The following is a 23,984-nucleotide window of genomic DNA, read 5'->3' on the forward strand; positions in this document are numbered from 1 at the left end:
GTCTGGGGAGAGCTGAGAGGTGGGAGGGATCTGGTGAGGATTGGCATGTGGAGGGGAAAAGGGGGTCTGGGGGCTCAGAGGCAGGAGTGGTCTGGGGAGGGTTGGCAGGTGGAGGGGCAAGTGGGGTCTGGGAGGGTTGGCAGGTGGAGGGGCAAGGGGGGTCGGGAGAGCTGAAACGCAGGAAGGGTCTGGGGAGGATTGGCAGGTAGGGGGGAAAGTGGGGTCTGGGGAAGGTTCAGAGGCAGGAGGGGTCTGGGGAGGGCTGGCAGGTGGAGGGGCAAGGGGGGTCTAGGGAGAGCTGAGAGGCAGGAGGGGTCTGGGGAGGGTTGGCAGGTGGAGGGGCAAGGGGGGGTCTGGGGACGGCAGAGACGCAGGAAGGGTCTGGGGAGGGTTGGCCGGTAGGGGGGCAGGGGGGGTCTGGGGAGAGCTGAGAGGCTGAAGGGGTCTGGGGAGGATTGGCAGGTGGAGGGACAATTGGGGTCTGGGGAGGGGTGAGAGGCAGGAGGGGTCTGGGGAGAATTGGCAGGTAGAGGGTCAAGGGCAGGTCTGGGGAGGATTGGCAGGTGGAGGGGAAAGGGGGGTCTGGGGAGGGCTGAGATGCAGGGGAGCGACGCACCTGTAGCCCTGTGAACCCCGCTGGAGCTGTGGCACAACGCATCCTGGCTCCACCAAGAGCGGCGCGGTGCAACTCCAGTATGGCTCAGAGGACGACGAGTGCTTCACCTCTGCCCCGTTGCCCCGGCCCCACCAAGAGCAGCATGGTGCGGCACGGCTCCAGTGGGGCACAGAGGGTGCCGGGCTCTTCGCCTCCGCCCCATCGCCCTGGCCCAGCCAAGAGCGGTGTGGCGCGGCTCTGGTGGGGCTAAGATGGTGCCGGGCACTTTGCTCCGTCGCCCGGGCTCCACCAGGGCTTGCAGGCGCGTCGCTTTTCCTGCACCGACCTCTGCCTCCTCCAGCTGGGCTACGTAGCCCAGCGGCAGAGGACCGGGCAGACTCGCCCGGCCATCCGCCGCCAGCAGTGCCCTCCAGAGGTGGTGTTCCACGGCGCACCACAATAAATGTGCATCCGTTGGAAAGACGCTAAGAGAATTATATAATAGGATATTCTTTTTCCAAAATGCCTATTGAAAACTGCTGTAGCACAGTGGTTAGGTGGTTGGGTTGCCAATCAGCACTCTGCTGGTTCAACTTCCACCACTGCCATGTACTCAGCAAGTGGCCTTGGGTAAGCCACTCCTTTCAGCCCCAGCCCCCCAGCTGTATTGTGGGGATAATAATAACATGGATATTGTCCACTGCTCTGCTAATATGTCTAGAAGAATGATGTCTAGATGAAGTTGTTGTTACTCTTCATGCCAAACATATGTGCTATCATATGTGGCTCAGTTGGAAAAGAATGTATTGAAACAGACAGAAAACAAGCAAGTCAATTCAGCAAGTCTAAGGCAGCTCTGAGTGGGGCACTAATCTGTCCAGAAGAGTGGTATATAAGCACATGTTGTTATTGTGTGATAGTCCAGGACAGCATTTTATCAGGAGATTGTGTGGGCGTTATTATTGCGGATGTTATTATTGCATGGATGCTCAGAAGATTTGTTTAAAATGTGGAGGTTAATTTTTTTTTAGACTAATCTGTCTGTAGAGGCAATAGAGAAGACCCACAGCACACAGACAGCAGATCAAAACAATGTCCGTTCTTTTTCTCTCACTCTTTCTGGCTCTGTCAGCAATTTCTAGTGCTGCTGAGAACTAATCCCTAAAAAATCTTGTTATACTTGGAACTGGGAAGCTGTGAGAGCTGGGAGGAAAAACCATACAGAACTGTGTTTTCTTTTTATTGCATTTCAAGTTATTTCACAGTGGGAATCTTTCTTCCGTTTTGTGAGCCAGAGGGCCAGGAACTTGGCTTTGCTCAAACATGGACTCCTTGTTTAAAACCACTTGTTTTGGGGGAGCTAAAGTTGGAATGGTGAGATTAATTCCCTGTCAATTGATAAAATAATGTTCTGTGGAGGAATTTGCACAGTAGTGTGGTGTGCTACCTGTGCACAGCTGCACATCCACTGTGCATGCAGAGTGCGCATATCCCAGCAATTTGCCTTGTGCTGGGATATCTCTGTCTCTGGACTGGATGCTGCTGCTTTCCAGATGCCAAGAACTTGAGCGGTTCTTGGAGTTAGAATGAGCTGATTCTTGTATGCTTCTTACATGCCATTTATCTGCAACTAATGCCAAAAATGAACAGTGGAATCTTGAAGACAAGTACTCTGTATTCCATACATGCTTTTTCGGATTCTGAGATCACTTCAGCAGATGAACTTCATCCCATTTCTCTGAGGAATTCAGCTCCGACTCACGAAAGCTTACGCTGGAATAAACTGTGTGAGGCCATTTCCACACAGCTTATCTGCCCCTCCCTGGAGGCTGTTGGGAAGTGGGTTTTTTCCCACACATCCACAGCATTGTGGCAGATTTGTGCATCTTTCGGTTCCCTGGCTTTTTCTCCAATCTTTCTGAAACCTGTTTTGCTCTGAAGTTTTGGGAAAGGTCGTAGTAAAGTCTGGATGGCTGCTGTGTGGTTGAGAAGATTGGGATATTCCTACCTATGTGGCAGCCCTTTTCACTGACCTGTCCCTGTGGCAACGATTTCTTCCTACCACTGGGCGGGCTTTTATTTTTTAAGAATCAGCATGGAAATATGATGATGATATACTTTTGTAACAATAGGTGCAACAGGTCCTCTGAATTCTCAGCTTTCATTTTTAGAAAAAGCAACTCTCCAGCCTAGGGTAGCCAACCTGATAACTAGCAAGAGATGGGGAGGCAGGGACTTGCATTTAGCAGGAAGGTGATCAGCACCCCTTGATGTCACTTTCAGTGCGACCCAGAAGTGATGTCATTGCACTGGGGTGATGTCATTGCACTCTAGCATTTGCCCCAAACTCTATTGTTTAAGCATAGAGTTTTTGGTGAATCCTAGAGCATCACCTGGCATGATGACATCACTTCTGGGTCATTGCAGAAGCATTGTCATCATGCTGGGAATGCCAGTCACCACTTCCTTTTGCGCTGGAATTTTCTCCCCCTGCCTAGCTGAGCAGCGGGGTGCAATGAGAATTGGGGGCAAGAGTCCCCTGACCCAGCAGGAAACCGTCAACCCTACTGTAGCCTCTTCACTTGCAGACATACAGGGAAAAACTTATATCTTCCTATTGGAAAGGGTTAGGAGATTTACTTTTTCTACAGAATATAATATGGGCATTTTCAGAATGTGATATACCGATTGTTACAACAGTAAATTGATATATGACAATATTGTAGTGCTGACTTTTAAAAAAAAATTGCAAACGCTGTGCTGGCCCAGGGGAGTGTGGGTGGCGACTTGTGGAAGTCCCATCGCTGCAGCTACAACAACAACAGGGAAGCCACACAGGCCCCTCCCCTTGTGGAAACGACCTGAGTCTTTAAGGTGCTGTTAGAGTTCTGTTCAATTGAGTTACGACAGACTAGCCCAGCTGCTCCTCTGGTATTTATTCTTATGACGCAAAAATAGCGTTGCGAGATGGCTGCATCAGCAGCAAGAATGCGCCTGGCCCGAAAGGGTGGGAGCCAGAGCCTGTGGCGAAGGAACGCGAAGGAACATTCACAGCGATGGGTTTTTCCTCAGTGGGGTTTGAATGTTAGGGGTCGGTTCTCCGACAGCTCTGTTCACCTGCCAGTCAGAGCATGGAGGAGGAGGGGACCCCTCTCCGTTGAGGGGTGAGGGTGTGGGTGTGCATGTGTGTAAAGAAACAGCTGTATGAGTTGGAACCAAGGCGGAGAGACGAAGATGATTGTGTGTCGGTTTAGCACCTTGGGGTACAAGATTTCTCTCTCAGGGGGATCAGAGTTCGGGCAGCAGACCTGCTCTGGCGTGCCTCCTGGACTTCTCCGCTTGTTTCTTTGCAAGTAAAGCAACTACTGCCGAAGCTCCCTAAGGCTCTAGCGTCCTCTCCCCTTCAGAGGGAGCCAACCCCGATATAGGCGACTTCTGGCGCTTCTTGTTCTGAAAGGAGATGGGGAGTGAATAACACCAACATTGAGGAGGAAGTGTGAATTTTAACAGAAAATATTTGGCACAAGGAACTAGTTTGAGAAAAAAGGGTGTGGGTTTCTTTCGGTCAAGCGAAGTGAAATAAGGATATTCAGATCGAACCAGGCAAATCTGGAAATTTGGCCTCCTCTTTGTCTTGGATGCTGCCCTCTTTCCGTTTTCCCCCCTCACTCTTCCTCTCGCTCCCTCTGGCTCCTAGGTTGCCCTGTATGCTCGTCAGGAACTGAACATCCGCAGCACAGCTAACTTCCTTCTGGCACTCTCTTCCCGCCTCTTGCCCTGCCGCCCACATCTGCGCCGCTATTTCAGCCACACGGTACAGCTGCCCTCTGATTGGATGGAAGTAGCTCGGCTTTACGATGTAAGAGACACACACACCTCAATGCAGCTTTTATTTCCTGAATGTCTCCTTGGACTTTGACTTTGTCAAGAACGTTGTGGCAGGGAGTTCCAGAGCTGATCCCAGAATCAGAGCTCCTTCTTTACTGCCCCCTTGTGGTCAGATGCCACCATCCACACAACCCCCCCCCCCTCCTTCTCTCCTATGCAGGGCCTAGCAAAGACAGGAGAAACTCTGGCTCCATTGCCTTCCTGCCTCCGCGCTGCGATGACAGACAAATTCCGACAGTTTGATGCATACCAGTTAGCCAAGTACAATGTGCGGAAGAGCCGTGGGAAAAAACGTCATTGGCCAAAGACGAAGAAGGTGAAGTTGGGGCCCATGAACTTCTGTTAGAGACCTCTTGTGCATCATTACATAGAGGCTGAGTGATACATGTCTTCCTTTCTCCCCCACGCTCACTGGCTGAGCAGCTATGGAGTTATGGAATGTTCACAAATATTCTAGCCACTAAAGGAAAGTGCTGCGCAATAGAACATGTCCGCAATGCAGGTTCTGGAAATGGAGCAGTCATTCTAATTTGGAGAAAAAGCCTTGCATATCGACAGAAAGGGAAGGTGAAGTGGTGGTGGTGGTTGGGGGATTTTTGAGCCATGGCCCTTGAGGCTGAAGAGTCTATGGGGCTGAACACCATATGTTTATCTGAAATAACTTAGTAATACTATGGAGCAAGGATACCTGCTGAGTCCGAGGTATTCGGGAGACAAGGTGATGATGTGCAAATCTCCACTGGATAGGGAAAAAAATAATCTTAATGATTTTTTCCAAGCCTCAGTAGAACCAGTCTTAAAATACGGGAATTGAGGCAGCCATTGTTAAGGAAATACTACTTCCCAGGGTTTCTATAGCAGTAGTAAAAAGCAAGAGTCCATTAGCACCTATAAGACAAACAAAATTAATGGAAGGGTATGAGCTTTCGTGAGCCACAGCTCACTTCTTCAGGGTTTCTATAGGCTTTAATTTTGGGGCGGGCGGGGTTGGGGGGTGGGAATCAGTATTGAAGCCTTTCAACACAGTGAGTGATTCCGCACAGGTTGGATAATGCACTTCCAATCCTCTTTATAGATCATTTGGAACGGATTTTTTTTTTGTGCGGAACAAAACATCCACCTCAAACGATAAAGTGCATTGAAAGTGCATCATCCAACGTGTGCGGAATCAGCCAGTGTTAGGTAGGAGTGAGGAGACCTGGGTTTGTTTCTCCACTTGGGCCAGAAAACTCACTGGGTGACCTTGGGGCAGACCGTCTCTCTCAGCCTACCCTACTCACAGAGGTGAGCTGAGGATTGAAATAGCTCCTTGGAGGAAAAGTGGGGTAAAAATGGGGTAGGTGGGTAGGCACTGCCCATTAACAAATATTGTTTACTAGTTTGGTGCTGTGGTTAAGAGCAGCAGGTCTCTAATCTGGAAAACCAGGTTTGATTCCTCACTCCTCCACTTGAATCCAGTTGGGTGACCTTGGGTCAGTCACAGCTCTTCCAGAGCTCTCTCAGCCCCACCCACCTCACAGGGTGATTGTCGTGAGGATAATAACAACACGCTTTGTAAACCACTCTGAGTGGGTGTTAAGTTGTCCTAAAGGACCGTATATAAATCGAATACTATTGTGGTGTTTTTGTTCTCAGAAGGAACTGGAACCAGGTTGCCGCAACCGTTGGGAAAAGCATGCGTTGGGTCGGAACAAATTCCTTGCGTCGAAACTGAAAGCTCTCCAAAGAGTGGTGAGTGCCACCTGATAGAACGGATGATTTTTGTAGATTGGGGACAGATATAGCCATGAGCATAGTTTTGGCTCAACAGTGAGGGATGAGCCCATTAAATGCACATGAGTTGGTCATCAGTTCCCTTTCAGCAGGGCTTTTTTTCAGCAGGAACGCGGTGGAATGGAGTTCCGGAACCTCTTGAAAATGGTCACATGGCTGGTGGCCCCGCCCCCTGATCTCCAGACAGAGGGGGGTTGAGATTGCCCTCTGTGCCGCTGAGTGGCGGAGACGGCAATCTCAACCCCCCTCTGTCTGGAGATCAGGGGGCGGGGCCACCAGTCATGTGACCATTTCCTCCAAGGGCAACCCACTGAGTTCCACCACCTCTTTTCCCAGAAAAAAAGCCCTGCCTTTCAGACATGACCACAGAGACTCCTTAGACTTCTCATTTGTTCCCTGCAGTTTGACGAGCCCTCGGAGTCGGCCCCGAAGCAACCGGCAGCCCCCAGAGATCCTTTCTCTCTCAAGGCTTTGATCCAGCGCCTTCATATTTCTCAGCCGGCCCAGCATGTAATGAGCCTCCTGGGGCGCAGGTGGGTGAAACCCCATCTTATTATAGCCAGTGGAAACCCAGGCTTCAGCAGGCAGAGCCCCTGCATGCTTAAAAAGAAAGCTGTGACCATGAGGGCTAGTGATTTAAAGTTTAATTTTAAATTAAAGCTGCAAAATTTCCATGGCAGTTGCTTCAGTATATTCTAATCTCTGCCCCTTCCTACACACTCATTCTTGCTGCTCTCATAAGAGTAACATTGTTCTATTTGACAGGGGGGGCTAATCTCTAGTCCTGTGGTGTCTACTTGGTCATCAAAAAGTTTCAGGTCAACCGGATTGTTGAGGGGATAATAATAGCATACTTTGTAAAATGGTAAAAAGTCCAGTAGCCCCTTTAAGACTAACCAACTTTATTGAGGCATAAGTTTTTGTGAACCACCGCTGTCTTTGATTCTCGAAAGCTTATGCCTCAATAAAGTTGGTTAGTCTTAAAGGTGCTACTGGACTTCTTACTATTTTGCAACTACAGACTAACACGGCTAACTCCTCTGGATACTTTGTAAAGTATGCTAAGTTGTCCTGAAGGGTGGTATATAAATTGAATGTTGTTGTTATTATTATTATTATATCATAGCATGGGTGTGTATTCCGAGGGTCTCTAAACAGTTAAGGCATAACTAGCACCTGCTGATTGGAAATGCTTTACTGGATCAGACAAAGGCCAGCCAGGTTTAGTATTGCTAAAGGTTCTGGCTAAATAAGCACCGGATTGGCTGGGGGGTGGGGGGAGGGTCCGTGAAGTGGGCCACAACTCACCTTCTACCTTCTCCTGCCCCTAAACCACTGCAGGTATCCCTCAGACCTGCACACCTTCTCTCGAAGTCGCCTTCCAGGGCCCTGGGACTCAAGCCTGGCTGGCACCCGCATGAAACTACCGAGACCGCTCACTTGGGACCGGGAGCTGAGCCAACGGGGGAACAATGCCAAAGCCTGGGAAGATCTGATCGGTACCTGAGAATTAACTCTTGCTGGGTTTAACTCATCTTCTGAACCTTGACACCCCACAATCCTGTGCCAATCCAGATTAAATCCGGATGCCCGATAAGATATTCACGATCTCTCTTACAGATGCAGGGAAGCTACCGTTTATGGCCATGCTGCGTAACCTTCGCAACATCGTGCGGGCAGGAGTGAGTGAAAGACACCACCGACGCCTGCTGAATCGTCTGGAGAACAAGGTACGATCCTTTACAGGGACCCATTTGGGGATGACCAGGCAGGAATCCCAAATCCTGTGGTCCGTTGTGTAAATGCATCATAGATGTTTAGATGTACATGAAAGCAGCTTCCCATGGTTCAATCACACTGGTGGATGACCAAGAAGTGGAACCGAGGAGGAGGAATATGTAGATGAATGGGAGGTGCTGTGCACATCGGGCTAGGGCTTGGTTCTGAATGGCTCCCATTGCATTCTGTGGGACAGAAACTACAATCTGTCACGAGAAGATGGCGAAACCGGTCTCTTCTTTGAGGCAGATTGGATCAACAGTGGCAAGAGGCAAATCAAGTTTCCGGCCAGGTAGATTCCATTTACTGCTCTATTTCTTCCATAGGAATGAATGGCTTCCATTCACTCCTATGGGAAAGTGCTTCATTTGCTGACAGCATTGCAGATGCCACAAATTGCAACCCTTTGCGAGGAGCAGTTTTAGACTTTTTTTTTAACCCCACCTGCATTTCTTTGTCGTTCTCAGGAGTCCGTGATCCGCAGCAAGCAGCTCCCGTTTCGATTCCTCGCTGCATACAAGGTCATCAAGCAACTGGAGGAGGGGCTTAAAGGCAAAGGTGAGGCCTAAGTTAATATGGCTGTCTGCCATATTCAAAATGACTAATGGGAAGCAGTAGCTTATCTGGCTTCTGGACCTAGAGGTGATGTTGACCTTTTATTAGTCCATAATGTCCCAGGACATCTCAAAGGTCATATGAACTTGTCTAATCTTTGGAGGCCCTCAAGTGCCCTCCACTCCTGAAGTTCTGTGGAGAGATTACAAAAGACCTCCTTGGTGGCTGCAAGGCCTGTAGATCTGTCTCCCTAGCGAGATTCACACTTTGACATTGTTTGTTTTTTTAAAAAAAACTTTGACATTGAACATGCAAACATATGAAGCTGCTTTATACTGAGCGAGACCCTCGATCCGTCTAGTTCAGTATAGTTTCAGACTGTCAGTGGCCGCTCTCTACAAACACCTGTTGCTTGAGATATTTTAAGGGGAAATGTCGGGGACTGAATCTGTGAGCTCATCTGTGCAAAGCAAGCACTGGTCCACAGAAGCAAAGTTGTTAGATTAAGGCTGCTGTTTCCTGTCAAGCCTTTGAGGAAGGAGCTGTGTTATTTTCCCTTCTTCTCAGGCTTGCAGTTGGGTTTGTCAGTTCTGCTGAGCTGCAGTGTCTTTCCCCCCCTTTTTGCTATTGTGTGGCTTTATTCGTTTTTAAAAAATAATTCTTCTAATCTCTGAACTAGTTTTATGTCTTCTTCCTCTTGTTCTTCTGTCAGTAAATGTAATCCCATGAGATGCCACATGCGAGCAGTTTGAATTTATTAGCTCACGCAGGTTATGAGTTTTGATGGTGGCCCGTTTTGTATCTGTGTCAGAGTGGAGATATACTCTCATAACAAAATGGTGCCCAGGGTGCCATATTGTTTTGTGAGTAGCTCCATTCTGCCAAGGATATGAGTCAACTGCCACCAAAATTTATAACCAGCACGATTGAATGAATAGGTTGATAACTCTTTCATGTTTGAATCTCTTAACAGTCCTTCAGAATTACATAAGCTTACTGACTAAAACATGACACAGAATGTTGTTTTGAAAAATAATATAGTACTGTATGTATAGGAAATAGAGTAGTGGGAGATATGGAGACGGGAAAGGGCGATGAGGTTGCCAAGTCCTGTCTGGAAATTCCTGGAAATTTGGGGCAGTGCCTGTAGAGAGGAGAACTTGGGGAAGGATTTCATTCTATGTCATAGACCTTGTCCTCCAAAGCTGCCATTTTCTTCACAGGGACTGATCTCTGTAGTCTGAAGATTAATTTGTAATTCCAGGAGAACACCAGGGCCCACCTGGAGGCAATCATAATGGGAAAAGAATGTGATGATGATGATGATGATGATGATGATGATGATGATGATGATGATGATGATGATGATGATGATGAAGGGAATCAGCTGTGGCTGATCTTGAGAGGAGCCGAAAAGAGGTGGTATGAGATCCCCTCTTACAGTGAAATCCTAAGCAGAGTTACTCCAGTCTAAGCCCGTTGAAATCAATGGGTTAGACTGGAGTAACTCTGTTTAGGATTTCATTGTTTGTCATGAATCTCATTGAGTAACATGGAGCACTCACTGTATTTCAGCCTAGCCTACCTCAGGAGAAACATGTCTGCTGCCCTGAGCTTCTTAAGGGATGGTGTGGGATATAAATGTACTCATAGGATGGCTTGGCAGTGTACAGTATGATTGGAGTGCGAAAGAACATTTGATTTATTTAGAAGGTGGCCGAGAGGTCTGTTATGACTTTTTTTTCTCTTGGGTAGATTTTTCCTTTAATCTTTCCCTTACACCCTCGGGGTAGATTGCTGCCATCAGGAATATTATATTCCAAAATATTTTACTTAAATTTCCCCTTTAGTAATGTGCCCAAGCATCAGGCTCCTTCGTGGTTCTGTGTGGCCCTGAGGACAGGAATGGGATATAGCGATGACAGATACTCTGGGATATAACAAAAAGTAAACTTTTATTTTTTTAAGAAGCGTATCAGTTTCATGTTATTTCTAAAACTTAATGGTTTCAAAGAGTAGTTCTCAATTCTTAAAGTTACTTTCTTAAACCCAGTCACACAGATTTTTTCTAAGGCTTCACACACAGTTTGCCTGCTTTCTCCTGACTGAATGTTCTTTCACAAACATAGTTCAGGTTTCCACATAGGTTGTATTTCTCTCACTAATACTTAAAACATGCTCAGGCAGCACACAGCTAGCCTCTCTTTCCCTGACTCAATATTTCTCTCAGAACTGCTTAAAATTACTCAGGCTGCACACATTTTCTCAAAATCATTACAAGGTCTTTGGGCTGGACGGTGAGTTAGCTGGTTGGCTTGAACATGGGTCTTTGTTGCTCAGTTCCTTCCAATAGAGACATCATCAAACAGATCCTGAAGGAGCTCCGGCCACATCTCCTGGGAAGGCCGATGCGTTTTTGGACACGTCAGGAATTACGCCGCTGCATGGAAGTCCCATTTATCTTCCAATTGGTGAAGTGCAAGAAGAAGAAACTGATGAAATTCAGGTAGAATCGTAGACTTCTGGGGTTGAAAGCGATCTCTATGGTCATCTAGTCCAACCCCTTGCAAAATGGAGGAAATTCCCAAATACTTTTTCCCTCCCCTGTCCCCCGGGACCCTTACTCCATACCCAGAAGATAGCAAAACTCCATCAGTATTCCTAGCCAAACTGGCCTGGGGAAAATTGCTGCCTGACCCCAAGATTGTGATCAGCCCTACCCTGGGCATGTAACTGAGCACTGATGTAACCTTTCCTGCCTTCCCTCTCATGATCTGCCTAGATTCACAGGTAGTTGATGGAGTGAGTAGGGTGGGGGAACCTTCCCATGTAGCTCACATAGTTTGCCAGTGGACTGTTTCACCTTTGATCTCTGGTCTTAGATACTAGGAAAGTCCCGGGAGAGTTTCAGCCTGTCAGAGGAGGCAAAAGTGAACGAGATAGACTAATGGTCTGAGGCGGCTTTGCATGTTCAGACAAAAGAGATCAATGGTCAGTCCAGGCTAGCATCCTGTTTTCAGGAGCAACCAGTCTATGCTTGACACAAGGATACAGCTCTTGCCTGTCAAATCTCCCTTGTTTTGGTGCAGTGGTTAAGAGCAGCAGGACTCTAATCTGGAGAACCAGGTTTGATTCTCCACTCCTCCACTTGAAGCCGGCTGAGCGAGCTTGAGTCAGTCACAACTTTCTCTGAGCCCCAGCTACCTCACAGGGTGTCTGTTGTGAGAATAATAATAACACTGACTTGTTAACTCTTTTGAATGTGGCATTAAATTGTCCTGACGGGCAGTATATAAATCGAATGTTGTTATTATTTGAGACTCATTGCTATGTTGCCTTTGAACACTGAGGTTTCGTTTAGCTAGCATTGCCTTTCTTCCATGAATTTATCCATTTTTTTTAAAAAAAATCCATCTGTGATAACTACCACTTTTGGGGGGCAGTAAATTTCATAACTTGATTATGCATTGCTCACAAGAGCACTGTGCATAAGTGAAGTGTGGTTGCTTCATCACAACAAATGAACAAAGGCAGTCTGTCAATGGCGGGCTTTAAAAAAAACTTTCTTCTGTCATAGACAAGCGAATTACAGCCATGCCATCCTGCAGCGATACCAGCAGGCTTTAGAAACAGCAATTGGCATCGCTGTGCGGCACAACGTGCCCCCCATCCCGGGCCGCACTCTCATCCTGATTTCTTGCACCTCACTAATGAGTGAGCCTTATCTGCGGGCCTCCAATCTCCGCTGCCCCAGTGCTGAGCAGAAGAATGACAACAAAGCCCTCACGGTTCGTAAAATGCCATTGGCCTTCTTTTGGTCCCTCTCGGTTTTCCTGTTATTTAAAGCGCTTTGATTTCCCCCTGCCAAAAAAAAATATCAAAATGCGTCAGTTTAAACAAGATCGGTCATTTTGACAACCCTTCCTTGCTGCCTTATTACAAAAATAAGTCCCACGAAGCTCCCTTTGTGTTCCATCTCCAACGGTCCAGTTAAAATGGCATTTACCCATTGCCTGTGGCAAGCTGTCATAATTTTCTATCTGACAATGTATAAAGGATCTATGACAGAGGCCCCCAGCGTGTGCCCCCTGACACCTTTTCTGGTGCCCGCCAAATGTTTTTAGAAAGTGGGTGGGACCAGGTAGGGCTTTTACAAAGCACAACTTCTGACTGGCCATTGGAGTATTGATTGGCTGTGCAGATTTTTAAAAAACGTTACTTTGGCAGAAACTGCTTCCACAGCACAAGGATCTTCACTGTGTGACTGAAGGTAAGTTGTGGCAGCCATTTTGTGACTGGCTCCACCTCCTGCAGCAGCCATTTTGTGGCAGCCATATTGTTGTTGTTCCTACCACACTGTACCTACCACATATTCCAGATGTGCCCGCAGGCTCAAAAATGTTGAGGACCCCTGATCTATGATGTCATTGCTGACATAGGAGGATAGGTTGGTAATGTGGCTTGCTTGCCTTCGTAACCTGCAGACACTCTCCCACTAATTAAGCCTAGCAAATCCAGGTCAAGTTTAGGATGACTTCCCCCCCCACCTCAAAGGGACTAGAGCCTTGTCTTTTGAACAAAGGTTTCTGCTTCTCTAGGGTTTGGACATGGCCTTCTTGCTGGGCTCCATGGTGTACTCTGCCTCTGAGCATGCCCAACTCATGCTCTGCAATCAGTCTACGGTCACAGGTCCTGTTGCCATGACGGGTGCTGTGCTACAGGATGTGCATTACCTGCAAGCTCTGGTGAGTCGTCGTGAGAAAGGGCCTCCTTTGTATTCCAGTTTTCTCCTTGGTGGCTGTTCTGACTGCTCAGTTCTCAAATATGGGAATAAAGAAGAGGGTGCTGAGCATGTGCAGTGTCTTTTCCTTCTGTTTTAAAGTAAATAAAATTGCAGCACCTCTAAGGCCTGGGGGGGAGGGGTTCAACTTCCTGGTCAGAGACATCAAAGAAGACCTGATCCTCTGGCTCCTTTCTCCTTACAAAATTTCCCCCTTTGTTCCAGAATCCATGTTAAAAACTCTTTCTCTAACCATGTACAGAACTCATTTGCTTAATCATTCAATAAACTCAACCAGACCTTGCATGTTTTGGGGTCCAAGGGATGGCCTTCCCTGTAGTTTTGGATTTACACTGGTTTCTGTGTAGAAACTAAACGTCATTCTTCTATGTGTGTGTGAGCAGGGCTTTTTTTCTGGGAAAAGAGGTGGTGGAACTCAGTGGGTTGCCCTCAGAGAAAATGGTCACATGGCTGGTGGCCCCGCCCCCTGATCTCCAGACAGAGGGGAGTTGAGATTGCCCTCCGCGCTGAGGTGAGGGCAATCTAAACTCCCCTCTGTCTGGAGATCAGGGGGCGGGGCCACCAGCCATGTGACCATTTTCAAGAGGTTCCAGAACTCTGTTCCACCGCGTTCCAGCTGAAAAAAAGCCCTGTTTGTAAGTGAGATGATATGTTTACATTACATACTTGTTCTGCGTTCTCATAGCTCCCCACCTCTGGGAATTGTGGCTTGGTACAGATGCTAAGAAATCTGTTTGTGATCCCTGGTTGTTTCTCCTCCGCCCAGTCACAAATCCTATAGCTCTTTAGGGCAAAGAAATGGCTGTGAAGCCAGTATGTTTTGACTTAGAGCAATGCACCCCTTTTCCCACTCTCTCCGTTCTTTCCTTGGGAGGTTAGGCAGCAAAATGGTGCTAGTCCAATGTGTTTTCTTTGGCTGAGTCAGACTTTGAACCCAGTCCCTAGTCTGACCCTTTTAACTGATACACAATGACTGGTTGTAGATATATTCTGATTGAGGAGAAAGAGGAAAAATTATATACAATTTAAAAAAAAATGAAACTAGTTCCCAGGTCTGAGAAGGTGGGAAACTATTAAAATGATAGAAAATACTCCCAGTGCCACCTCTGCAGCAGTTTATATGCTTCCTGGCCCTCAGAAGGAGCAACTGCTTATAATCATCAGTAAAACATGGCTTCCTAAGCTCTGTCTCTTCAGGCAAGAACTGTGTAGCCGAGTCTTCTTCCTGAGATGCTGGTTTTCTGTGCCCGAGGGATATTTCCACTCCTGTTTCCCCTCTTCCCTACTATTGCAGGGATGGCATGCATCCTTACCCAGAGCAGGTGCAGTCTAGGTGAAACTTTTATCCCTTGGTTCAGTTGTTTGTCTCAAGTGGTGCCGAAGATGTAACACGAGGCAGGGGAGCCTTATTCTTAGAGTTTATATGTATATGTATATGTATATGTATATGTATATGTATATGTATATGTATATGTATATGTATATGTATATGTATATGTATATGTATGTGCACACTCACGTCATAGCTCGCTGGCATTGGCTCATGCCCAAGGGTCTGTCAGCCCCTGTGCACAAGAACCCCTTGTGCACTTCCTGTTGCTTAACAGCTCCACTTCATGTCTGTCCCTGCCACCTCTAGGAGATAGAACGGGGCCACGGTGATTGTCTTAACATCAGGGATGTTGTCGTGGATCTCCTTTTTCGACGCCAGCAAGTGAGTCCTGAGGCTTTTGGCAAATCAAAGAGGAGTCAACCCTTGAATGTCCTTTTGTTTATGTTATTATACTTGGGGTTTGGTGCACATTTGTAAGCCGGTGAGAGTGTAGACCATCTGTCACTCTTGGCAGTGAAGTGTTATCCTGAAAACTGAATCTACTTGAATGATTGCAAGCAGGGCTTTTTTCAGCTGGAATGCGGTGGAACGGAGTTCTGGAACTGCTTGAAAATGGTCACATGGCTGGTGGCCCCGCCCCCTGATCTCCAGACAGAGGGGAGTTTAGTTTGCTCTCGGAGGGCAATCTCAACTCCCCTCTGTCTGGAGATCAGGGGGCGGGGCCATCAGCCATGTGACCATTTTCTCTGAGGGCAACCCACTGAGTTCCACCACCTCTTTTCCCAGAAAAAAAGCCCTGATTGCGACTATGGAACCAGAGTGGGGCAGTGGGGAAGAGTGTAAAGTTGTTTGTCAAGGTCTGTGATCAGCTACGGTTAGGAGCAGTATATCTCCGATTAACCTAGAATGAGGGCTAAAAACAGGTCCAGAATATTCTGCCTTCACACCCTATTTATGAACTTTCCAGAGTCCGCTTGGTTCATGTTGCCAAGCCCCATAGTGGGTGAGGTGGGGGTACCACCCAGCCAGTCATTTTTTTGCCAAATTGGATTGATTAACACGGAGTTGTGCTCTTTGGTGGCTTGGGCTGTAGACAGATCCTTATAACTGCTTATGATGGTAGCCTCAGAGAGCCTCCGGCTAGGATTATGGCTGTGAACTTTCATTAGCTTAGCTTATGCAGTTGATGAGCACTATAATTGCAGGTTACCAAGGCATGCCTCGTAGGAACAGACTCTCTCGAAGATGACTCTTGCGCTTTGAGAACATTAAAGCCGATTTGAGCAGAGCAATGCTGTGCCCAGTTGTGGGGTTGTCGATTATGAGGCCACGGGCTCCTTACTGCCTATATTTTCCTTCTGCCTACAGGTGGACACAATTCTTTTGTTGAGCTGTGTTGCCGAAGATGACTCAAGCATCTGGCTGTATCGCCATCACGTGGCCCCCCGTTGCCTCTTTTTCAATGTCTGTGCAGGCATTGTGTATGTAGAAAAAGCAGTCCAATTTTCTGGCTTGGAAGAATAGCCGAGTGTCACTTACTATTGTTTCTTTCAGGGGTCTAATCGCATTTAGAGCATTATTATCATTATCATTTAAAATAAAGCTTGCATGAGCTAGACCGCCCAGTATCTTTACTGAATTCTGTCCAATGTTTTCCTTCTCCCCGTTGCGATTTCAGATGGTCAAGGACTTTGGAGTCTGTCAAGCACCTGGAGATAAGCGGATTCAGTGAGCAGGTGCTCAGGTGAGTCCCGGGCTGAGCGGTGGAGCTGGATAAAGGCATGCAGACCTGCTTGTCCCATAGTTACTAAATATGAGCATGTATTATTACAGAAGTCTTTCCTCAATAGTTCTTTTAATAAGCATTGATGGCTTATCCGGGTTACTTGAATCAGTTTGGCAGCATTGGAAAGGAGTCACCAGAAGAGGCTATGAACTGAAAACCTTTTTCACCTAGCAAGGAAGCCCTGGAATATAAGTTTCTCTATCTGGCAGGTTCATGGCTGAATGTGGCAGTTCCCGGTTCCTAGAACACGTTGGGAAGATCGACAAGATCCACGGCCTGCCTGAGCCACGGGGGGCAGGGGTGGCTAAACTGGAAACAGGAGTTGGACCCTTGATATCTGTCCCCCACAGCAGGTGATCATGAAGGGAAGATGGCGGTGGGTTAATTTGTAGGTAGGGTTTTTGGGTTCTGACCCTTTTTCCTCACTCCATTTCCCTCAGGTGGCGCTCCATTAAAGTTTTTGTCTCCTCCACCTTCCGGGATATGCACGGCGAACGTGATCTGCTCATCCGCTCCGTCTTCCCTGAATTACGAGCTCGGGCAGCCCCGTTCTGCCTGGCAATAGAAGATATTGACCTGCGCTGGGGGATCACTGAACACGAGGCTCAGAGAAACAAGTACGGAGGAGGGGGGGGGGAAATCATCGGTACTTGGGAGGGGGTTCTGAGCAAAAGAAGGATCCTGAAGAACAGGGAGGAAGTTGGCTGTGGGTACCACAGGAAGTTTGTTAGGGAGGTGGAAGGTACATCATAGGATTTCCAAATTACAGTGTATTCACACATACCGGTACTTTTAAATAGCCTTAAAGAACTAATGTTCAAGTCTCTTAAAGGGAAAACTTTTTTAAAGGGACAAATGGAAGATACTCCCACTTGGGGTGATGTTAGAGAGAATGATTTGGTTCTTGTACGCAAGGCCTTCTCCTTTAGTAGAGCATTTAATTTAATTTAATTTATTATATTTATATTCCGCCCTCCCCGCTTTCGCAGGCTCATGAAATATCAAAAAAAAAATCCTGTTTTTTAATACTTGTAGTCTCTAATGCCGATTGGCATTTTTTATTTCTCATATTAAGACTGCATTAAAAAGGCGAACTAGATGATTAACCAATGAAGAAATTCGGAGTCAGCGTTTCTGCAGTGTACTGCAATGCCAGTGTTTCTCTGAAATTATGTTGCTGTGGGAACTGCTTTGGTCGTACAATTACACAGATCCACCTGAAGAAATTTGGGAGAAACATACAGGGGCAGCATAACTGGATAAAATATTTTTTGGTCCCATTGCACCATCGTTCCTCACGGTGGGTTTTTTTTTTTTGCTTTGTCCTCTTTGTAGGCAGTTGGAACTCTGCTTGTCAGAAGTTGCACGAAGTCACCTGTTCATTGGGATCCTCGGCGAGCGGTACGGCCACATCCCGGGAGAGTATTCGTTACCAGATGAACTCCAATACGAGTGGGTGAGTGAGAGGAGCTTTTGATCCTGCAAGGCAGCCAATTCCAGGAGAACTTCTTGGTATTATGGTCAGGACAGTGCCAAGCAGGAGCCCCAAAAGGGGGGAGAGTGGAACCCCACGCGTGTTAAGGGTCTTCCTGTTTTTAGGCACGAAACAAAATATGATACGCACATGGTGAGAAGTACGTGAAACGTGTTTCATGTCGGAGGGAACATCTCTGTCTGAGTTGTGCTCACTCTTCTGTACTGAGCATTCTTAGTGGATAGCTGCTCGTTTTGGTAGAGCACTGTCATGCAAATACGCATTTCCTGTTTGAGGAAACTGACTGCTGCTTCTCCCTCAGTGGGCGTAGCACTTTACAGAATATTATAAGCCAAAATATCCCTCCGCCGTGGAGCTTTCGATCCAGATTCTGACAGTAAACCAAGATGATAAAGGGAGAGGCATGGTTAGCAGAAGTAAACCCAGAGCTGCTCGTGCAAAGCCGCTACCTCAGGAGGTTCTTTAGAGGTGACTAAATGAATGGATTTGGATTGTCTCCCAGGTAAAGTCATATCCAGGAGGCCGCTCCGTCACAGAGCTGGAGGCTGTTCAGTTCTTGAATGGCTGCAAGGGTTCTTCTGCTGGGTCCAGGGCCTTCTTCTACCTCCGAGAACCAGACTTCCTTGGGTAACACATTTATCTTAAAATACTCTCCCTGCTCTACCATATAGGATCATCTTCATTTATCCATCTGCCCTAACACAACAGTTCTTACAAAAAAAAAAATCCTGATTTTACATTTGGGGCTCCCGGTGTAATGTCTCCCGTCCAAGTTTTTGATCAGTTCTATCCTGAACTATGCAATTTTGAATAGTCTTTTACTTAAAAATGTGATGGATTTTAATCGCAAGCTTCTATAGAGCCAGTCTGTCTGAAAAGGAGGGTAGAAATAAGTCCAAGAAAGAAAGGCATTTCCTGAATCCTGCACCCAGTATTTAAAATAAATTTACATAGCAGTATCGATCGGTCGATTGCAGAATTGCTGATTATGCACAGTCCTAACTGCGAAGAAGGACCTGGAGTTTGTTGTACATTAGTCACCAAGCAAACTGAGATCTTGACTGGTTGCCTTGGAAGGAGGCGCTGCCCATAGAGCACACGGATGCAAGAAATACTCTTCTCCATCACCCGTCTCCAAATCCTTACAGTCTCCCAGTTTTTGTGACTGCAGACAAGCAAGTCCCACCAAAGGGAGGGTAGAACATCTGCTGGGCATGCAGAAAGCCCCAGGTTCAGTGCCTGGCATCTCTGGTTATTAACGGACCAGGCAACAGGTTATGTGTAAAACCTATTCCTGAGACCCTGGAGAGCCGCACCCAGTCTGAGAAAACAGTGTTGACTGGACCAAGGGGCTGACCCAGTATGCACAGCTTCATATGTTCGTGTGCTCTTGGAAAATCTGCGTTATCAAAGCAAGTTCCATAAAATCTGGATTTTTCCTGGTACCCAATTGGGGCTAGCAAATCTAATCTAGAGTAATGGTTCTTGATTTTTAACCCAGTACCGCCTACGAAGCAGGCAGCAAAGTTATTGAACGCCCCCTTCGAACCACAAGTCGGAACATTAAAAAAAGAAATAAACAGCAGTCCAGACAAACCAATTTATCTGGGGTGGTAGAGTATTACTTGTGCTGGGTTTTGCCCCAAATAGGGAAGTGGCATTTCTGTTTGATTCCTGTTTGTTGTGAGCCGCTTTTTTAAAGGGTCTGGGGAGAAATCTAGGATCTGGAATTTTATCCTCGGGATGAGATGTGCTGTATAAAAGAGCTCTCCTCGGCTAGCTGTCAGAAGCCACGGCATGTGGGGAGAAAGAGCTACCTAAAATCCCAACTGTCTCCCCGTTTGCCTCCAAAATTTCTGAATGCGCCTCAAGAATCACTAACTTAGACCCTCTTGCTCCTGTTTCGCGCTTGGCAGCTCTGTGCCTAAAGCGTGGAAGGCGGATTTTGCAGCTGAGTCGGAGGAGGCTAAGGACCGGCTGGTGGATTTGAAGAAACGCCTTGAAAACCATGAAAGTCTGCCCTCGCTTAGCAGGTAAAGGGAAATAGAGGTTGGTGGATGCCGTGGGGTAGCTTGATTTCCTCCCCCTGCCCAGCAACATCGGTGCTGTTCTCCCCTTTCCCCTTATAGGTACACCTGCCAGTGGGGTGGAGTAGCCCAAGGCCGGCCATATGTCAAAAGTCTTGAGGATTTTGGTGCCAGAGTCTTGCGGGATGTGTGGGAAAGCCTCTGTCTCCACTTTATACAGGTAAGAGTTGAGTACGCTAAAACAGCAGCATGGGCCCAAATCAGACCTTTTTTTTTTAACCTTACAAGCAGGATAATTCAAAAGCTGCTTTCTAGCCAAGATGTGAGGTTATCAAGAGACACTTTGCTGCGTGTTTTCCTGACGTTGTGTGCTTAGGCAGTGCATTGTTGATAGCATTACCAAGGCTATAGATTTCTGTTCCTAGAGAGGCCCATTAATCAGCTAACGTTCCACTGATTGGGTGACAACTCTGCTTCCTCTCCCCCATTTTCTGGCACTTAAGAACCTGAATCACTTTTGGAAAATTCTGCGTGTGCGTTGTGTCATCAGTTCACTTCCTGCTTGTGGTGACCATATGGATTGTGTGTGTGTTATGTGCTGTCAAGTCATCTCCGACCTATGGCGAGCCTATGAGTCGACCATATGGCGACCGTATGGATTAATGACCCCTATTAACAGCCTTGCAAATTGAGGATCTGGTTTTTCTTTATTGAGTAAATCCATCTCATGTTGAGTCTTCCTCTTTTCCTACTGCCTTCAGCTTTTCCTTGCGTTACTGTTTTTTCTAGAGAGTTTCATCTCATGGTGTGACCAAAGTAAAATCGCCTTAGTTTCGTCATTTTAGCTTCTAGGGAGAACTCAGGCTTAATTTGATCTAGAACCCACGTATTTGTCTTTTTAGTGGCTCGTGATATCTGTAAAACTCTCCTCCGACACAGTTATTTTGCTTTAAGTCTCTACAATTTGGAACTGTGCATATAACAAGTCTGTCCCATCCCCATCTCTGCTTGTCCAGGGAGACGGTTCCGTGCTCAGTGGTGAGCTGGAGGAGGCAGAAGAAAATATCTTGCAGGAATCTTTTCAAGAGCTGCAGCAGAAGAGGTTCTGTGCCCGGGCAAAGCTGCTCCGTGCCACAGCTGCCCAGCTGTGCGGAGGCAGAGTCTGTGTTGTGAGTGGTGAATGTGGCCAAGGCAAGACTGTCTTCTTGGTGAGCATGAAGCTTCTAAGGGAAGCCAGACTGGGAATTGGGAGAAAGAGAAACGATGCAGCAGCCAGTGCCGCAGGCATGTGGCTGTTTTAATAGCAAGTATCACACAATCCCTTTCTGTCGAGAATTGAAATCTGAGAGCTGCTTCAGCGGAATGGCTAAGCCTCTGAGGTTGACTAGCCCCGGTTTGAATCTCGTCGCTGCTGGGAGTTTTCTGGAGGAAAGCACTATTCTGCCTTGGTGCTTATCCTTCTTCCACCCCAATATTCACAATATCATTATTTCCTCCATCTGTTAAGAACGTTGCTGGCCCCTATGCCAGTCACAAATGCGGCAAAACTAGGTCGCTCACAGACAAGGTTTCATTACACTTGGGAGCTTCCCAGGCGTACAGAAAAGCATCATTTTAAAAAATGTGTGCCTAATGAGGATTGAGCATGCTCCAAGAGGCATTGGATGTGGTGTGTCAGTTAAATTGTGGAGAAGGGAGATGGAGAAATTGGCTTGCTCTGGCCTCTAATGGTAGACTGGAGGGGGAGATCTGAATGTCTGTGCATGGAATTTCCAAATGGATTATCCCCCTCACCCAGGATTCCTTGAGGCTTCCTAATTTGTTGCTTCAAACAGGAAAAAAACAGAGATGTGAACCTGGCAAAGAAAGGGGCAAGAGACAAGAGCAGCTCCAGGTACCACATGATTCACCTGGTTTGACTTGGCACAACTCGAACTCTTACCCAGCTCTTTCCTTCTCTCCGTTTCAGGCAGCCCTGGCCCAGGAACTCCAAGCAAAGGCCCCGCCCCATGGAGACCCCGCCCCCTGTTACCATGTCATGGCTCATTTCACCAGGGCCCGGCCCGATCAGGCCAATGCCCAGGTCATGTTAGGGCGGCTTTGTGCCCTGCTGAGGAAGCTGATGAAGCAGCCACCGACCCCGCCCACAAGCTACAGGTTAGCAATGGCCAGAGATATGGGGAGGTGTGTGTGTGTGTGTGTGCTGGGGATAGAAGTCATGGGGAAATATACGTCCAGAGGGAGACTGGGAGAGTGAGCAGATTCTTACATATACAGTAAAGGAAGGGGGACAGTAGGAGGTGGTTATTTTTTCAGAGGGAGGAGGCATGCTTTTAAAAAAAAAATGGTTTCATTGCATTCTTCACCTGTGAGGTGAAGGTGATACTTGCTTAGAGATGAATATTCCAGCCAGTTAAATGCTGGTCAGCTGTCAGTGTATTTAGATGGGCTGCCTGGCATTTCTTAAGTAGCACGTGTGCTCAGTTTGATTATAGAGTTTCCAATGAGTCTGCAGTAGAAGAGCAAGATTCAAATCCACTAGAGCCTTAAAGACTAACAAGGTTTCCAGGGTATAAGCTTTCATGAGTCAAGCTTCCTTCTCCAGAAATTCATCAGGTATCTGACAAGAGCCCCGTGGCGCAGAGTGGTAAGCTGCAGTACTGCCGCCCAAGCTCTGTTCACAACCTGAGTTCGATTCTGACGGAAGCCGGGTTCAGGTAGCCAGCTGAAGGTTGACTCAGCCTTCCATCCTTCCGAGGTCGGTAAAATGAGTACCCAGTTTCCTGGGGGTAAAGTGTAGATGATTAGGGGAGGCCATGGCAAACCACCCTGTTAAAAAAAGTCTGCCAAGAAAGCGTCGTGATGCGACGTTCCTCCCTGGGTCAGTAATGACTCAGTGCTTGCACCTTTACCTTTCATCTGACAAGAGGAACTTTGGCTCTCAAAAGTTGATAACCCTGGAAGTCTTGTTGATCTTGCTACTGGACTTGAACCTTGCCCTTTAATTATACAGCTTTCTTTCACTTCAGTCCATGAATCTAAAAATATCAAATGAGGACTTTATTTGGTGGGATCCCCTTGGCCAGTGTGCGTGGTGTGTCCGTGGCCGGGGAATCTTCCGGGTGAGGGACCTGGCTACACACCATTCTCTTGCCAAAAGATTGCTGGTGTTCCTTGCAGGGGGCTGGTGGGCCAGTTCAACTCCCTTCTCCATTCCGTGGCCCAGTTGCTGAAGCGTCGGCAATCTCTGGTGGTTCTGATTGACGGTGCTGACCTTATTCATGCAGCCAGTGGGCAGCTGGTCTCTGACTGGCTGCCTGAACAGCTACCCCAGGTGAGTTGTAGCTGCCTCTCCTAAGCAGGCTTCTGAGGTGATACACACACCCAGTGTGCAGTTCCTTTGCCTGAACCCCTCTCTCTTCCTGCAGCGAGTCAGCCTCGTCCTCAGTGTTTCCGAGGAATCACCTCTCCTCAGGTCTCTCAAACAACGGAAAGATGTCGCCATCATCTCCCTGGGGCCGCTGGATCCTCCTGACAGGGCTGTCATCATCCGCAAAGATCTGGCATTGTACGGCAAAAAGTTGGAAGAGTCAGCTTTCAACAACCAGGTAAAAATAGAGGTGGTGTTTATGGAGACTTGTTTCAATGCCATGCAGAAGGTGACAGGCATCCAGTGTGAGCATGCCGAACAGCCAGGTATTGCCCTGCACAAACATGGAATTGGAAACTTCTGCAGATTCTTAGCTTTTGTTTTGGACAAGTTTCTAGCCCTCAAGACTTCCAATATAGACCAGAGAAACAAACCGGGATCACAGTGTAAAAAAAAACGCCAAAACAAATAATCACTGTGATTTGTGGCTAGTATGTTTTATAATTATTAAATTTACATATGGGTTTTACATATTATATAGACGATAGAAAAATATCACAACAAATCATGCGATCTTGTATC

General features: G+C 47.3%; 1 protein-coding gene across 4 annotated transcripts in view; it reads left to right on the forward strand.

The window, feature by feature from the left end:
- The window catches only part of TEP1 (telomerase associated protein 1), a 63,074-nt gene that overhangs the window by 18,020 nt on the left and 21,070 nt on the right, over positions 1–23,984 (forward strand). For all 4 annotated transcript variants that reach the window (XM_054992431.1, XM_054992430.1, XM_054992432.1 and 1 more), the window contains exons 6-28: positions 4,293–4,454; positions 4,644–4,799; positions 6,119–6,214; positions 6,659–6,789; positions 7,598–7,755; positions 7,877–7,986; positions 8,503–8,593; positions 10,931–11,096; positions 12,168–12,378; positions 13,189–13,335; positions 15,031–15,105; positions 16,093–16,205; positions 16,403–16,468; positions 16,720–16,863; positions 16,951–17,127; positions 17,846–17,966; positions 18,508–18,632; positions 19,922–20,038; positions 20,135–20,252; positions 21,049–21,240; positions 22,002–22,189; positions 23,213–23,366; positions 23,461–23,640. In XM_054992431.1, the coding sequence (XP_054848406.1) occupies positions 4,293–4,454; positions 4,644–4,799; positions 6,119–6,214; positions 6,659–6,789; positions 7,598–7,755; positions 7,877–7,986; positions 8,503–8,593; positions 10,931–11,096; positions 12,168–12,378; positions 13,189–13,335; positions 15,031–15,105; positions 16,093–16,205; positions 16,403–16,468; positions 16,720–16,863; positions 16,951–17,127; positions 17,846–17,966; positions 18,508–18,632; positions 19,922–20,038; positions 20,135–20,252; positions 21,049–21,240; positions 22,002–22,189; positions 23,213–23,366; positions 23,461–23,640 (3,198 nt within the window). The remainder of the gene's footprint in view (positions 1–4,292; positions 4,455–4,643; positions 4,800–6,118; positions 6,215–6,658; positions 6,790–7,597; positions 7,756–7,876; positions 7,987–8,502; positions 8,594–10,930; positions 11,097–12,167; positions 12,379–13,188; positions 13,336–15,030; positions 15,106–16,092; positions 16,206–16,402; positions 16,469–16,719; positions 16,864–16,950; positions 17,128–17,845; positions 17,967–18,507; positions 18,633–19,921; positions 20,039–20,134; positions 20,253–21,048; positions 21,241–22,001; positions 22,190–23,212; positions 23,367–23,460; positions 23,641–23,984) is intronic.

Source organism: Eublepharis macularius, chromosome 12 (assembly GCF_028583425.1).
Source record: "Eublepharis macularius isolate TG4126 chromosome 12, MPM_Emac_v1.0, whole genome shotgun sequence".
Taxonomy (NCBI): domain Eukaryota; kingdom Metazoa; phylum Chordata; class Lepidosauria; order Squamata; family Eublepharidae; genus Eublepharis; species Eublepharis macularius.